Below are 18,812 nucleotides of genomic sequence, written 5' to 3'. Positions count from 1 at the left end.
GCACAATGGCCGGAACAATTAATTAACCTGGTGATGACAGTAACATTTGTGAATGCCGAGCGAATTTGGATGAATTTATGTTCATTTTAACCCTTTAGTAACAATTTTCTGCATATAAAATATTAGATATTTAAAAAAAATTATAATAGTTTGTTAATTAGAAATAATTTATTCATCTCTGTGACGATTAATAAAGTTTTTGACTTAAAGCTAAATCGAAGCTCAGCCTTATGAGGCCCTACGATCCCTGGCATGTCAGATGCGGCTTATAAGGACTTTTAAAAAAATTCCTTTCTTTTAAAAAGTAGTTTTAGGCTTCTTTTATTTCTGGACTTATGTGCTTTTATAAGTCTGAACCAGTCCTAAGACACATATAAATTTCTAAACAATTATAATTAAAAGAACATATGCATAGAAGGGAACTAATTTGAAGGTGTTTGTTTTTATTCTACATGATTTTTAAGAAAACAAATTGCAAGTTTAAAATCTATTTGGTACCTTGGCGGTTGTACTTGGCGCAACAGAAGACGATACGGAAATATCTCCGTTGCAATCATTTGCTAGCAATAATTGCAATCATTTTAATACTTAAAGGCTGGGATGAACCTCGATGGCTCAGGGGAACGAGCGTTCGCTTTCCAATGAGGCGAACCGGGTTCGAATCCCAGTCGATACGAATTCCGCAACCGGCTTGCACCGATCGCAGTGCTGGCGTGAAATATCCTCAGTGGTAGATGGATCATGGGTTGGAGTCTCCTTGCCGTCAGGCTAACCGTGGGTGGTTCTCGTGGTCTTCCTCCCCATGCAACGCAAATGCGGGTTAGCTCCCCCCAAAAGTCCTTCACAAAGGCAAATTTCTCCCAATACTCGATCCAGGCGTTACCTTGTCTTCTGGTTTGGGTTCAAAATTGCAAGGCTACGGAGTTGAACATTAGTAGTCGTAAACCCATGAAAATTGGGTCGTCTGTTCAACGACGGTTTTTAAAGGTTAGTATTACACAGCTTACTTAGAGTTATATCGAGACCATTACAAAATTGTCATTCTTTTCTAAGTGACATAAAATTTTTATTATGTGAGGAATATTTTTTATGGAGCTAACAGTTTCAAAGTATATATTTTCGAAAAATATATTCTTAAGCAAACAAGATAATGCGCGTCATTGATAACGAGTGTTTTCTTTAAAAGCGATAAATTTCAGTAAACAATAGGTAACGGTAAACAATAGGGAAGGGTAACTGAGACAGTGATTTCAAAACGGTTGCTCCGTGGAACCCTAGGGTTCCGCGCAAGAGTTAAAGGGATTCTGTGAGTACTTTCTACAGCCAGTAATGAGTTTTTAAACCTCCGAATACATTTAGATCCAACCTATAATTCATAATTTATTTAATCTTTTGGTTACCTTTTGCGAAATTATTTCAAGTAAAATTACAATGAAATAGAAATAACATTTTTTAAAAGAAAATATAATATTTCTAACAACAATATAATGAACAAAATCTGAAAGGAATAAGCATTTATAAATATTATTATTTCCTATCGCGCTTTTCAAATCAAAATAAAATAACTAATAAAGAAATATGTTTTCCTAATAACCATTTTTAACGTTTATAGCAGTTATTACGTTTTCCTAATAACCATTTTCAACGTTTATAGCAGCTATTACGTTTTCCTAATAACCATTTTTAACGTTTATAACAATTATTACGTTTTCCTAATAACCATTTTTAACGTTTATAGCAGTTATTTTAAATTTTAATTTAGAAATAAACTATAATTCTGTTTTTTTTTTAAATTCATTTTCAACTTATTTATATACACCAAAAACAAATTCGCAGCTAGGCTAGAAAAAATACTAAGACAACTAATTTAACTGTCGAATATAAAACCTAATATATGATTATTAATGATAAAACAATAAAAAATCTTCACTTCTCTAAATAAATATTTTAAAAATGGTTTTACAGTTATATAGGTAATAACGTTCACAATTAGTTAGAGTTCACAATAAACTTCATTTATAAAGTTGGGGTTCCGCCGAAAGAAGATTGATTATTTAGGGTTGCGTAGCTGAAAAAAATTGGGAAACCTTAAAACTACAGCGCTTGAAAATCCTGAAACCCATATTTACTAATAAAGATACCCCCCCCCCCTAGGGTTTGATAAGTAAGGGTCATCTCTTAAAACTGACCATAAGTAAATACTTAACTGACCATAAATAAATTTAACTTAACTCTTAATCACCAAATACTTGTTTGATGAATTGAAACCCAAATAATAATATAAGCAGTAAAATAAACTGTTACCGTAAATTTTGGAAGAAAATAATATAGAATTAAACTAACTCCATGTTTAATAATTGTTTGTAAGATGAGACAATGATTTGATTTTCAAAAAATATTTTCCGTCATAAAAATTTCTAAAATAAATTTTAAGTGGGGCTATGATCTTAAAATCTGTGCCATAAATGCGAACAGTGTGATATGCTAGCAAGAGCTGCATTGCAAAAAATGATGGTAAGAAGCACTGACACTTAGAGTGCCAGTACTTTTTACCGTTAAGTCCATTTTTACCGAAGCATGTTACGGAATAAAAAATCTGATATATCGTAGCTTTTACTGTACTCGAATTAAATTTATATTTTTGCCAAAATTATGGGATAATATTTTACGGTAAAAATGCATTTTACAAAAGATGCATCCAAAGTTCTGGTACTTTATACCGCAATTGATCTTTCATAATTGATTTCGTAATTGAACTTTTTCTTTTATAATTTCTTTAATTTTATTAATGTTTCTTTGTGATATAATTTGACTAAATAGAAAGGCGATAAATTAATAGTGTAATGCGCTTGCAAGTGCTGTCTATTTCTTATAATTCTCAATTTGATTTGTGTCACATTGGCAATTATTAAAACTAGTTACGTAAAATCATGTAATATGGAATATATATAATAAATTATATCTGCATAACTGAATTTATTACTAAAAAAATATATAGCTGCACCTTAAGTGTTTTTTAATGTTAGCACTGCCACCTTGATTATTTTCAAAAAATTGTCCTTCAAATGACATTGGTAATGATATCAAATGTGATTGTTAAAAACTTTTCAAAAAAAGCTTTTTTTCCTAATAAAAACAAGCATTCGATACATGGTTCGTTACCTTTAAGCCTATAATTTTTATTTTATGTCTTTACAAAGAATGCGTGTAGAACAGTTTCAGAGTTTACTTTTAAAAAAATATAAAAGGATTTAAGAACTTTCGACGTAAATCTAAAAGAGAATTGAAAAAACTAAATCTTTTTTTTTCTCTAAGGGAATATAAATGAGGCATAATGCAACCATGTATACTGCATTGTATGATTTAAATTAAATTGTTAAAAATTGTCTTATATTAATTTAAAATCAAAAGCTTTCTCTGAAGTCAACTGTTTTTGAGATATCTTTAAAAAGATAACGCTGACAGTTGTTTGCGTTGTTTACATCATCACCAGTTTGGATGTCATTCAACTAAGCAACTTTGTATTATAAAAGTTGCTTAAAGTTGCAACTTTGTATTATCTCATACAATGTCTGAATTGACACGATACACCGATTACAGTAACATGAACAATTTAAGTGTATCATCATTACTAAAGTGACATTTTTAGAAGTTAAAATTGAAGATAATTTTTCTGTTATTGTAAACTTTGGACGCATTTAGTTGAACTAAGTTTTAAGAAAAAGTTTAGGCTTAAGAATATTTGATAATTTGAAATATTTGATATGCAGCATATTCTCAATTTAGTGAAAAAGTCGGAAAAGGCTTCATTCTGGATTGGTGAAAATGCAAAAGATTTAAAATATGCACGGCGCGAAATTTTGTTTTATTACGATTATATAAAATGGACATTAATTTAAATATTAAAGAGGGAATAGAGTGAACGTGACTATAAATGATTTATTTAAATTTACAACTAGATTAAGGAGAAAAAAATTCTGGTAAAATTACCATACTCTATGATAATAACATTTCTAGTAAAAATAACCATCACTCTTATAAAAATAAAAAGTCTTTGAACCATTTATTTGGTTATTTTTCCGTCAACAGTTTTCCGGAAAATCTGGTTCTCAAAATTGCAGTTTTTATTACCACACTTTTAGCAAAAAAATATATCACCAAAAAGTTAATTTGACAGAATAAATGATTTGCCATGTTTTAAAGCATCAGAATAATATCATCACATTTTACCATATTTACCAAATTTTATCACATATTATAAAACCATATTTAATTGTTATTTTTACCAAAGCGATTTGGTAAAAATTACCAAGCATTTTGGTGTTCCCATAGAGTCAGAATTTTACCATATTGTGGTAATTTCAACCATACTTTTTTTTTCTAAGTTATAGAAAAAAAAAAGTATGTTGGTTTATTCTAGATTCGACGATATCATTCCAATTAAGTTTAATAGTTTTAAATGTGCAGTTCATCCCTCTATTTGCCTTTTTTTTTATTCTTCGTATAAACCGAAACAATAAAAGAAGTGACTCTCGCTTTACTGGAATAATCCAATCCCGGTAAAGCGAGATATTTCTGTATTTTTAAATATAAAATGTCTATATGTGTTTCAATTATGAATTAACTTGATTATTATTAATTCAATGATTAATAAGAAGAGAGAAGTTAAGAAGTTAATTTTCTACTGCTTCATAATTTTTTTTTTACTGTGTATGAAGCGAAATTTGTTTTTTTTTTTTTGACTTTTAAAAAATATTTACTATTCAATGAAAATTCACGAAGGAACAGTGGCAACTCATTTCAGAACTTTTTTGGCCCAGGACTTTGCTTCAGAGGATGCTTCAAGTTGATTAAGTATTAAAATTGGAACAATTTCTTTTATTTTGAATTATCTAAAATTTTATACTATTACAATTATTTCATGATTTAATTATATCTCAAGATTTAAGTATAGCTACAATAACTTTTTTTAAATTTTTCAGATTAGCGTAAGCAATACTTTAGGTTTATAATTTTAATTTACATCAACAGTGCGTAATTAAAATTCCTATGTGTTTGAATCAAGAAATTTGAAAATGCAAATAATAAATTTCGGTTTGCCTATGGCTACTAAAACCAACGTCCACCGCTCATTAGAATACCTTGCTTTAAGCAATTTTGTTTAGTCTATGGCTTCCCTGCCTTTTGCAAAATCAGCACAGACGAGTGTTACATGAATCAGCACACATAATGAATGTTTTGCTGCATGTGAATAGAATTAGTAGTCTGAATTTTATTCATGAAAACTAATGATTTTGTGTGTGTCAGTCGCTTTAACTGACTACTGCTTTGTTTTGCTTTTCTTTTGTAGTTTTGGGAAGTTGTGGCAGATTCCGACAAGAACCTTAACTTGGTCAGTACTTCTGCATCTTTCTTTTACTTTTCCCTCTTTTACCCTAACCTCTTTGCATGGATTTGATGTGTGCTTTCGCTTACCCTGCTTTTCACTTAAATAACTAAGCATGAATTAGTCTTTTTCAATTCGCAAAATTCTGCACATACTGACAACTATACATTGATGGAATTTTCATTCTAAAATTAAGGTAAAATAACAGGCAGCAGTCTGTCCATCCAATTAATCGTAAAGTTTACGGTAAAGAACATTTTTTTACTTTTACGGTTTCGAAACCGCTTACAACTAGTATAGTTAAAAAGCCATGAATACAAAACTATATGTTTTTTTAACCATTTACGACTAGCATGGTTTCCCAACCGTAACAAAGGAATTTAACTGGACATTGGATCCAAAATTTTCGTAAGGTGGGTAATGGAGTTAGGTTGTGTTTTATCAAATGAGTCGTGGAATGTGATTCAATTAGTTTATCTGGATGTTTCGCCTATCGTAAGAGACAGGAATTGCTAGACATTTTGTGTTGAGCAACTTCATGGTGCTGCCATCTAGAAGTCATCGAGAAGGGGTTACAAGTTAGGAATTGCAGGACACTGAAAACTCTTTATCTGAAGTGAAGGGAGAAAATATTATGGTGTCAATGCCGGGACTCGAACCCACATTTTGTCGATCATGAGATTGATAGATTAGCCTTCTCTGCTATGATATGTACCCAGCTGCAAAGAACTAAGTGGCTTCGTTACGTGGGCCTAGTCTGTGCGAGGAAATTCTGGTTGTTTTACTGTATTAGGTAAAAACAGTTGATAAACATTTTTTCTCACAGATAACAGTTTGAGTACCATCTTATCTACGATTTTTTAACTGTTTTGTTTGACTATGGTAAAGTAATAATTGAATAAATTGTTATTTAACCATTTATTCCGAGAAATTTCAAACAGTGTATGACACGCAACTTTTTGATTTCTCTCACACTCTCAGAAAAAATCCATTCAACACACTCAAAAACATTCATTCAGTGAACAGTCACATTAGCTTCTTGATCCATAACTAACTGCAACCTTAAAATCAGCAATGTTTCTTGGTTTGGCTTAAATTGTACAATAAAGTCATGTATTCAAGTTTAAGTATGATGAATTGGAACCATGAAAAGTTGCATCGAATTTTGTACAATAATATTATTTACTGTGCTGCAATATTTTTAACAATGCAGGTTGAAGTATGACATCGGTAAGGAGAAGGACTTATAATATTGCACGCAGTTCATTCAGCCTTAATAAAATACTTAGTTGAATAGTGCTTTCGTGCAAGTTGAACTATAGTTTCAAATAATCAGCTATATGAAAAATTAACTTACTAGGTAATGTGGTTCGCCTTGACATCTGCCTAAGATTACTGCCAACGAGCAAAATGTTATGATTTGATGAACGCGAATATTTTTAAATGCGTATATTTTAATTTTGTGCACATAAAAATAAGAAAATATGGATTTACCCCGCTTCTATAGGTAATTCTTAAAGTTTTGCAATTTCATTTTAATAAAACGCATTTAAAAAAATATTGGTGCATGTTAAACATCCTGAAACATAACATAACTTGAAATAAGGTTGCAACCATAGTAATTTGTTGAATTACGGGTTTAACCACATGATCAAATAAGGTATTCCTACACAGAGAAAAAAAAAACTTGGTAAAATTACTGTACTTTATGATAAGGACATTTCTGATAAAAAGGAACCATAATTCTGGTAATAAAAACCAAAATATCACGGTATTTAACCATTCATTTGGTAATTTTTCCGTTCATATATAACGGTTTACCACAAATTTTGGTTTTTAAAATTATAGTTCCTTTTACCTCGCATTTTGTTGAAAACACAAAACAATACGTAAATTTAACCGAAAAAGAACCATAATTCTGGTAATAAAAACCAAAATATCACGGTATTTAACCCTTCATTTGGTAATTTTTCCGTTCATATATAACGGTTTAACACAAATTTTGGTTTTTAAAATTATAGTTCCTTTTACCTCGCATTATGTTGAAAACACAAAACAATAAGTAAATTTTACCGAATAAATTTTTTTATAACATGTTCTAAAGTATCACGATAAAATTACCAAATTTTGTCATATTTGCCAAATTTTAAAACGTATTACCAAACCATATTTTGTTGTTAGTTTTACCAAAATCATTAACAACGCGCTTAGATAAAAATTATCGAGTTTTTTCTTTTTTCTTATGTTCCCATAGAATTATACTTTTTCGTCACTGTACCTGTAACTTACTTAATTATACGATATTGTGGTTCAATTTGAAGCACCTTGTGTTTGGCACACCGAATTGATTTTTAAGTTGTTCATCTTAGTACCTTATTAAAGTTGAAGAAAATTTGCTTGATATTAAAATTCAAAGTACAATATGTATAATCCTACATTGAACCTATTATTTGATAGCACTTTTGAGAATATAAAAAATAAATGAAATTCGCATAAGACGATCAAACTAAGAATTCTTGTTGTCAGCTGTTTTGAATATATCATCAAGGTGCTTGCTCATGGGAGCGAAATTATAGTTTTCTTCAAATATAATGCTAATCAATCCTTTGTATGAATTTTTTCATGTTTATATCTTTCATCACGAAATACTATATTTCCAAGGATCTTTGTTCCGGCTTGCTTAATCTGCATAACTGTAGAAGATGATCAATCGCTTCATAATTCCTTCTGAAGTTCAAATCCATCAATAATAGTTGATTTCAGATACTAATCACGGTCACAGTTTTCGTCACATATCATCTCCAGGCTTATTAGTGTCCTATTACCGGCGGGGCGAATCGTGCTCAGATTTGGTGAGCTCATGAATTAATTTTACTAAAAAATTGCCGATTAATAAGACCTGCTTGTCTCAATGATTAATTCATATATTCGTCTATTTCCTGAACCAAGTTCCAGATGTCAAATACTGGCTCGTTGCTGGAATTTGATTCAAAATTTCTCTTTTAATTATAAAAAAAATTATTTATAGAATCATTGTATTGAAGTTGAAGTTCACGAAATTCAAGCTTTTTACAATGAAAATTGCATTAGCCATAGATTCTGACATAAATTATGTGTTTTGGAAGACCAGATTATGGGAGAGTAGTTTCCAGCACATGAATATCTCTCAATTTTCTGTTTGTTCTCAAAATTCAAACTTTGTGCTACAATGAAAATTCCGTTTACCACAGAATCTAAAATAAATTATCTCAAAGTGTTGTTAAAAGTCAGCAACGATACTTCTTATTTTCTGAATTAAATTCAAAATATCTGTAGTAGTCTGGTTTCTAAGTTAAAAGAATTTATAATTAGTATTTAGTTAAAAGTTACAGAAAGCATTTCGAGCTATACCGGTATCGATTTTTTTTCCTTTTTGCGCAAAAAAATAAAATGGAAATATATTGAAATTTGAATGTAGTGTGAAATTTTGATAAGCCCTTCAATACACATGATTAAACCACTTCATAAAAAAAAGACTTTTATCATATTATGCAAATACTAATTAAGGATCAATTACTGCTTTCAGTCCTATTGCGTTTAACCTGTTTCCAGATTAAGTCACTCTTGATTCTGTATCCCATGACTCTGAAACATTCTAGAATAAACACATTTTCGTCTTGATTAGTCTAAGGCAGCGGCTTCCAGTTCCTTTCCGGTAATGGAACACTAAATAATCGTACCTTCTTTTGGCGAAACCCCAAGATAAAGTTCATCAGCAATTGTGAACATTTTAATCAAAGAAAAATTGCTATTTCAAAAATATTCAATGTGAAGAATGAAATTTTTTAATCCATTTGCCAATAATATTCTTAAACAGTTAGGTGAAGATTGGCATCAATTCTAGTTCTGGGTTTGTTTTTTTGTAATATGCACAAACTAAATTGAATTAAATTACGATTCTCGTTGAAAGGAAAATGAAAAAGAGCAGTCAAAAAAGTTGAAATTTCAACGCTTTTTGTCATGTATCATTAATAATTATCAAGGGGACATATTTCTGTAAATTAGATGGCAAATACTCCAGTAATTTTTTTATAAATGCATATCCTTTACATAATTAATCCAATGTAGTTTTATTAGAAAGCAGCTATATTTTTCAGAAATTTTGCTATTTCTTTCAGTCATATTTTACTTGAATAATTTCTCAAAAATGTCCGAAATATTGAATAAATAATGGGTAGTATTAATGTAATATTAAATAAATAGTGGGAATGGGTAGTACTAATGTATTATTAAATGAATAATAGGAATGAATAAATATAAAATAAATATTGGGAGTGAATAAATAACGGGAATGGGTAGTACTTATGTATTATTAAATAAATAGTAGGAATGAATAAATATAAAATAAATAATGGGAGTGAATAAATAATGGGAATGGGTAGTACTAATGTATTATTAAATAAATAATAGGAATGAATAAATATTAAATGGATAATGGGAAATAAATAATGGATTCTGAAATATTAAATAAATAATGGGTAGTATTAATGTAATATTAAATAAATAATGGGAATGGGTGGTACTAATGTATTATTAAATGAATAATAGGAATGAATAAATATAAATATTGGGAGTGAATAAATAACGGGAATGGGTAGTACTTATGTATTATTAAATAAATAATAGGAATGAATAAATATAAAATAAATAATGGGAGTGAATAAATAATGGGAACGGGTAGTACTAATGTATTATTAAATAAATAATAGGAATGAATAAATATTAAATAAATAATTGGAAATAAATAATGGATTCTGAAATATTAAATAAATAATGGGTAGTATTAATGAGAATATTAATGTAATTACATATTTTTTTTAATAAATTCTAACCCTCGGAGTCCCAGTAGATCTTTCAGGGAGCCCTAGAATTTCGCGGAACCCTTTTTGGGAACCACTGGTCTAAGCCCCGGATGATTTTAATGTTTTTATACCAACAGTTTTCTTTTTGTTCAATTTATTTGTACTGCCCATGATGTGAAAAATTCTATTTACGCTTTTTTTGACTAGTTCGTGAAGTTGTTAAAAAAAGTTTGTCTAAATTTTTGAAGCAAAGGATTTTTAATCGCATAAAAAGAGAAATCACGCATGGCAAACTCTTTATATTAATATCAATACCAATATAGCTTAATTGTTTAATTTGTAGCATTTAATCGTGAAAAAAATTTTTTAGCAAATTGCAAATAACATATTATTTAACGTATATGAAAACCATCACGTTAAGACGCTTTGAAAAGAGTTCATTGTTTCATTCCTTTAACCTAAAATATGTAGAAACTAAATTTAAAAAAACAAAAAAAGTCTTATCACAAAGTCTTATCAAATTGGCAATGCATGCAAAGATTTTTTTTAATTTCGTTTGAAGACTGCTTATCTTTTTAACAATCTAAGACTGAGTTATTAACCGAGCTCATTTCATTTCTATCAATTTGTGTCATTTGCCCTGAATTTAAACACTTTAAACCGTATTAGTCTGTGAGAAAGAGTGCAATTATCATTCATCATTTAATTCAAACACTATTAAAACGCAAAATAAATTTTTGTGAGAAAAAATTACCACTGTTAGCCTATTTCCTTTTTTATTTTAATTTCTGAATAAAATGCTTCATTAATTTTTTAGACAGCAGCATAATATGCTTGACTAACGCAAAATCATTTAAAAATTTAAAGAAGAAATTTTAATTTAAAAAAAACTTCTGTATTTGAGCCATATTTAGATTTGAGATTTTGCGGTTGAGCTACTTTCGCATATTACTTTTTTTCCTTTCTTTCAAGAAACGGTTTGTCATACCATAATTGATTTCTTTTCTTTCATTTCTTATGAGAAAAAGGGAAATAGCCATAAACTATCAACCACTTTTTGATTACGATTATTTTTTTATTTGATACAGCTGACTAGACTTGCATGACCTGTGATTAAGTTTTCCAAAAAATATTTTTTCAATTATATAATCTCAGAAGCCGAGTTGAATGATCAATTAAAAGCTTTAGCGTTAAAAAAAAGCAAAAAAATCGGGGAAAAAATATAAAAAGATGACATGACCTGTATTTTTCTTAACCCTATACTCAGTGTGACTTACTTTTGCTAACCCATTTTTGGCCAAAAGTGCCTAATCACGCCATTTCAATATTTTTTATTGATGCTGTAATATATGCTTTTCATAACTTTTTATCTTGCTGCTATTTGTAAGGGTTCTAAAGACGCCTATAAAATATTAGTTATTCAATTGGTATACTCTTTCTATAATTTTTTCTTACGCCTGTTGTTTTAACTTGAAACGATTATTGACAAAATTTCGACTTTTTAAAAATGAATAATAATCCCACTTGAGATTAACCATATGTTTTTATTATGGATTTCAGTAATGCAAGTTCAGTAAATAAATATACCACTTTATTCACCATTACCATTTACCCACCTTACCATAATGCACCATTTATTACCATTCATACATGAAGCTTATTTTGTATCTTAATGAATGTAATTTAAGTATATTTTAATGAAACTAATGCTACGTTTTATGAAGTATCTATGCTTAGCTAAGAATGGGAAAAATAAAAATTTGTGTCGTAATTCGTAATTATGTACAAAATATATTTCTTAATTCGATAATTTTTTTCTTAATAAATATAGATAATACCAACAATTTCATTTTCATTACTGTCAATTATCTGAGTATTATTTCGATTAATTACCATTTTTTGCTAATATAATGTTACCGTTATCTGTAACATAAATTCCATATATTGCTTACTTTCATCCACAAAAAATGTGCTTTATAGAGTTTTTCCATGATTTATTTAAATCAAATTTTTCTTTTCAAAATCCTTTTTACCCGTCATAATTTGGAATCGAATATTTTTAAAGCTACAACACATTCCGTAAGTACATCAAACATTAAATGAATTACGAATATGATATCATAAAGAAGGTGAATTACAAGACCTGTTATAGATATCCCTTTTATTTAAAATAAAACACAAAGCACATAATGCCTTCTTTTTTTCATAAAAATTCAAACAAGATTTGTCTCATGTGAAGAACTCAAATGTTTATTACTCTCAAATAATTTAAACCAAACAAACTTTTCCTTTATTTATCCAAAAACCTAAAAAGAACTAAACTATATCCTTCAAATTACATCCGCATAGCTGAGGCGATGGTTAAAGCAATTACTTCAATAAATATGCTTTTATCTGTTATAGCTATTAAAGTAAAGATAAATATCCGCGAGTCGTTGAATTTATTTGATACTGAAAAGTAAGCTTATCTAAAACGTAAATACAGCTGGATTCTTGTTTTTCCCAACACTTGGAAATCACGATTTTTTGATTTCATTTTCTTTTAGCGTATTTTTCACCCATGCAAAAATATTTTTATTTATATTTTTCTCACGAATATTTCGTCTTTTTGTGTTTTTAATCCGTCAACAAGCTGAAGTTTTTTTATTTCTTACTTTATTAATATTCCTTCTCTTATATCTTTTCGGAACAATGATTTGTCGTAGTATGCCATAAGAATGAAATCTAAATTACTTCTACAATTCTAAGATATTTTTTTCTTTTCTTCTTCTTTTCAGAAATCGTGATTGTTAAGTTGCATGTTTTTATATGGAATTTGAATAATAGGGTGTATAAAAAAAACTTTTTGGAATTTAAAATTTTGTTAGAAGCTTTTTATGTTTTTATATAGTAAGGAGAAAGTTGGTTTAACACATAATTTTGGTGCTGAATTAGGTAATTTTATAGTTTTGTATACGTTAATGTGGTTATTATCTTCCATAGCACGCTTCTGAGCACGCCTGATACAACGGTTCCCAATTTTTTACGGCAATGGAACACTAAATAATCGATCTTTTTTTTTTTTTTTTTTTTTTTGATGGAACTCCGACTTCATAGCTAAAGTAAATAAATACAATTGCGTGCGTATTAACCATTAAAAGACTACTTTATTTTGTCTTTTAGTCTTTTTTACATTTAATTGGATGAATGAAATTCTTTCCTTGTTTTATCATTAATAATCTAAACAGTCTACTGGTTGCGCCTACTGTAAATAATTCAAAATATTGTAGTTTGTCCGAATATATAATGATAGCAACCTTCTTCTATCAAATAATGTCTAGTCAAGTTGAAAATCATACAGGTCAAAAATTAATTTTAATTTCTTACACAAAGAAAAATAAAATCTGGTAAAATTACCGTACTGTGTGGCGATGACGTTACTAATGGTATAATAAAAAAACATAATTGTGGTTATTTAAACTAAAATATACGGTGTTTAAGACATTGATTTGATAATTTTTTCTTTTATATGGTAATATTTCCTCGGAAATTCTGGTTTTCATAGTTATGGCTCTTATTACTACACATTTAGGAAAAAATACAAAACTGAAAACTAAACTGAACCGATTAAATGGTTTTTATGCCATGTTCTAAAGTATGTATCATAATAAAATAACAAACTTTTATTGTTACCAAATTTACTCATATGTAATAAAGCCGTATTTTATTGCTAATTTTACCAAAATCATTACCAGAGCTATTCGGCAAAAATTATCGTTTTTTTTTATGCTTCCATAGAGCTAGAAACACGGTAAATTTTACCATACTTTTCTTCTTACTTGACTTTACCATACTTGACTTTGGACCATACTTTTCGTCTCAGTGTAAACATTTTTTGGAGGATCAAAAGCATTAGTTTAATTTTTTTTTTTCAAATCATAAACATTTTTTTTCCAATGGCAGGCCCTGAATTTGAATCCTTGCCTATACTATGCCAGAATTGTTGCTCATTACGCGTTACTCAGTGGGCACCTGTGAACCAAAGTCACGGGGGCTAGCAACATTGCCCACGCCACACTACCACAAACTCGTTTATAGGGTGGGCCACATTCACTCATCATACACACACACACAACAGAGGACAGCACAAAGAGAGAGAGAAACTTCCATGCCCAGAGCGGGATTCGAACCCGCAGCCTATGGCTTCGCAGTCAGGCACGCTAACCGCTCTGCCACCTGACCGGCGAAATCATAAACATAAAATATATTTTAGACTTCAAGTTCAACTGTAAGTTTAAAAAAAATAGCAGTAGAGCAATTTATACGTAAAATGTTTAATTTAGGTAACGTATAATATAAATTTTATAAAGTATAATATACGTTAAATGTATAATACGCAAGACACTTTAATCTTACCTAGAATCTACGTAAAAAGCTAAACAAAAACTTGGGTTAATAATGGAAAATATGCACATTTGTTCAGAAAAAATAATATTTTCGTGAAGGTTTTATGAAAATTTATATCTAATCAAGAATCTAATAATACCCTAACTTAAATATTGGGTTAAAAATTGAAAACATGTGTATTTGTTGATGAAAAAAAAAAGGTTTTTTTAAAGGTTTTGTGAAAGCCTTAATCTATTCCAATAGTTTCGTCTTAGCCTAAACATTAGTTAGAAAATTTGAAATATGCGTATTTCTCTATGAAAATCATGGTTTTGTTGATCAAACAAATGGTTTCGGTTTATGGTTGTGTTGTCTAATAAATTATCTATTAAGAAGTTATCTATTAAAAATTACTTATGTTTGTAAATTACATTGCTACGCGTTGTACAGTAATTACATTGGCGTAATTACATTGCGACGAACACTAAGTTGCATGAAATAAGATGACTTTTAAGAAGGAACTGTTCTTTTCACTACATTATTTTCGTACTAAGTATATTTGCTTGAATATTTGCTTAAACTATTTTGCCTTCATTAAAATATTGGTATATATATATATATATATATATATATATATATATATATATATATATATATATATATATATATATATATATATATATATATATATATATATAATGGTATATATAACTAATGAATAATGAAGAAAAAACTAATTTTTTCAAAACAACATTTTTCCATTAAAGCTTCAAAACTAGAAAATAAATGTCTACAATAATGGAACTTGCTGAAAAGGAAGAAGTCTAACTGTGATCTGAACCAAAATGTTTAAAATAAGTATAAGTTTCGGTTTTTATTTGAAAAGTAATAATTTGACCAATTATATAAATAGATAAATATATTTTCCTAATTTAATAACATGACAGGCAATAAATTATTGTAAATAGCATTTAAAATCTTTCATTAAAAAATGAACTATATGCTCATAAATACTTTAGGAATTCTAGTTTGCGGATGTATATTTTGATAGTTATTATTATTTGAAATTTATTCAGTAAAATTAAAAAAATTTAAAATCCTATTTCTGATTAGATACTTTGACAATAGTCCATTAATTTCATACCATTTGTATTATCTCATATTGCTTATACTTTTTTATTTAATAAATGCTTTGTTTAGATTCACTTTAATAATAACAAAGCGTAATCAAATATAAATGCTACAGCAACCTTTAAATGCATCATTCAAATTTTTTTTTATTTTAGTTTTCATGTTGTGTTTTTTACCCATCTTTATAAATTTCTATCTCATAAATTTGTTGACTGAAATTAGTTGAAAGGGTAAAATTTATTTTAGTTGAATTACCATTTCTGATTTCTTTAAAGCTAAATATTTTTGTTGATTAAGCATTTTAAGATATATTTTTGTTGATTAAGCATTTTAATATTAGTTATTTCGGAATAATTATATTATTGAAATATTATTATTGAAATAATTTCTCATTGGAGTTTTTTCACGTCGTTTTTTTATATTTATTTAAGTAATTTATTTTATAGTTAGCTATATTTATAGCTAAGATCCCTCTTCCCTCGCCTTCTTGCATTTTAAGTTATATTTTTGATTCGTGTTTTCTTGATTTTATTTTAATCTTTTATTTGATCTTAATAAGCTGTTGATAATAGAACGACATTCGATAGAACTATACCTTTCAAAAAAGAAAGGTATAGTTCTAATAATAAAAGAATCGCTATTAGATTAGGAGGAATAATTCTTGATGACATTTAGAATTTCTATAGTTTTTTTCTCAAAGATGAAAAGCAATAAAATTATGCGGTTTGTGGTTTCGAGTAACTTATTTAAAACTACACACACATTTTAAATTTTCTAAAATTTATTTTATTTTTTACAATTTACACGAATTGAGTGATCCTAAAAGACTTTTTACGTAAATTACGCAAAAGCAGGAATATTTATCAAATGCATAAAAATAGACAAATGTATAATGTTAAACTACCTTTAAAAAAATTCTAAAAAATTATCTTTGTTATCATATGAAAATGTAAAGCATCACTACACATTTAGAAGTTTTGGAACATGTTAAACTATAGTATCGTTATAATATTATTTATTGCAACATTATTGTGCTGAGTGTTACTGTATTTTTATAATTCTTGAAGTTGATGACACAATAGTATGATACTCAACTTCACTATAAAAAATTCCGTATCAAAATATAACAAAAAGTACCAGCACTCAGGTTGACAGTACTTTTTATTGTAAAATCCAATTTTACTGGAACATGTTACGGAACAAAAAAAAACTGAAATGCCATAATTTTTACAGCAATAATTAACCTTAAATCACTGAATAACTATAATTAAATTAATATTTCAACATAATATTTTACCAAAAAATGGATTTTACAGATTATGCACCCAAAGTGCCGGTACTTTATACCGTAATTTGATACGGAATTTTCCATATCTATCTCAGTTCTTTAACAATAAACGCATATTGCTACTATAAGGTTTCATTTATCTCTATCGGATGGTACAATACACTGTGCACGTTGTAACTTCTTGTTTAGTTTAATGCCGAATAATGTACACAAATTGAATCAATTGAATTTTACTTATCAATCAAATTCTACATAGACAGGTTTCTTCCCTCTGGATTCCAATGAAAATTTTCTCAGATAAGCGATAAGTATTTCTAGCCAAAATCTAAAACGGCCTATTGGTAGACTCTTGCCAATATCGGCAAATGCTATATCGCAGATTATCTGTAATTGTCTATGAATCCATACTCAGTAGCTGTGTTAATTACTGCTACTGGTAACATTTTATGACATTTTCTCATGGTTTTCCTAAAGCGGGTATTAAATATTAATTTCTTATGATATTTTATACCTTCCGAATTTACAATTTAAACTAATGATCCTTTTGTATCAAATTCAATCACCCATAATTTGTTCTCTGTATCTCGCAAATGTTTCTTCAATATCATAAGATTTATTGAAAACAGCAAGCTTCAGTATCGCCGGTTTAAATTATCAGATGAACTACCATGCTTACTCAAATATAAAATGAGTTTATATTTAAACACGTGTTTTTGGCTCTGGTATTAGTTTATTTCTAAATCGCTATTCAAAATTAATTCTACATGGAATTGTTCTTAAAAAATGCATTTCTTGTGTCCTGTTTTGATTTAAATCCTCCTGCATATCCATGCACTCCATATCCTGCATATCCATACTTTAATAGCACTCACCATACTAGTCTGTACTTACCTTTTGAATTTGCATTCTAAATCCAAAAATTGAAAAAAGCTTTGAAAATTATACTTGCCTGATACTAAAAACATTTTTTCTGAATCAACTCTAATCTAAAGTGCAAAATATATTTTAAGCAACATTCATTAAATGATTCTGGGTTGAAATAACGCTTACTTAACACTGGTTTTAATCTACCTCCTAAAGTTGAATCGATTCCAACTGATTACAAACATTACCCCACGTTAATTATTTCTTTTATTTCATTAGAGTCACCATGGAGCTTCATCAAAAGACAAAGAGAACACTGCTCCAACTCCAAGGACAAGTTCCCTTCGGAAAGCAGTCAAGTCCGGTAAACAGGGCAGCACCCAGATTCCTAAATTCCATTTTCCGGATGGCAAGCCCCAAACTCCTCAAGACATCGAGATACACCTCAAGAAAGTGGCTGCCGTCTTTGCCGGCCTCAATGAGGGCAAAGCATCTCGAGAAGAATTCAGCATCATCACAAAGGTTAACATTCTTTTTTTTATTTTGTTTTTATTTCTTTGTCGTCCCAACCCTATGTTGGATTTCGTCATTAAAGAGAAGAAAGAAAATGTGAACTAAAAAAAATATCAGAAAAAGAAGCTAACCAGGAATTAAATTGAGCTTACTTCAAATGAGCGCTTGTGCTCACTTGACTTACAAACTCTTCTGTCACAATTCGCACCCTTCCAAACGTAAATTTGTTTTCATTTTAAAATCGAAGCTTATTTTCTGGCCAAGCCCTAAAAAGTTTTAGTGATAAGTTGAGTCAAAAAGACGTCACACTCCATAACGTGTTTTTGACACAACTTTTAATGGCCTTTTAATATTGATTTCAAAATAAATTGCTCGTAGAGGACATCAAAACAGACTTAAAATTGAAGTTCTGTGACTCGCAACC

The 18,812-nt window shown here is 28.8% G+C and overlaps 1 protein-coding gene across 4 annotated transcripts in view; it reads left to right on the top strand.

Moving 5' to 3' along the window:
• Positions 1-18,812, top strand: part of LOC107446821 (uncharacterized) — a 69,489-nt gene that overhangs the window by 33,483 nt on the left and 17,194 nt on the right. For 2 of the 4 annotated variants that reach the window (XM_087157720.1, XM_087157722.1), the window contains exons 2-3: positions 5,351-5,392; positions 18,155-18,397. In XM_087157720.1, the coding sequence (XP_087013846.1) occupies positions 5,351-5,392; positions 18,155-18,397 (285 nt within the window). The remainder of the gene's footprint in view (positions 1-5,350; positions 5,393-18,154; positions 18,398-18,812) is intronic. The other 2 variants (XM_087157721.1, XM_087157723.1) reach the window with 1 other exon arrangement.

This window comes from Parasteatoda tepidariorum, chromosome 2 (genome assembly GCF_982258835.1).
Source record: "Parasteatoda tepidariorum strain Cologne lab strain chromosome 2, Ptep-v5.0, whole genome shotgun sequence".
Lineage (NCBI taxonomy): Eukaryota > Metazoa > Arthropoda > Arachnida > Araneae > Theridiidae > Parasteatoda > Parasteatoda tepidariorum.
This window is presented reverse-complemented; position numbering and strand designations above follow the sequence as displayed.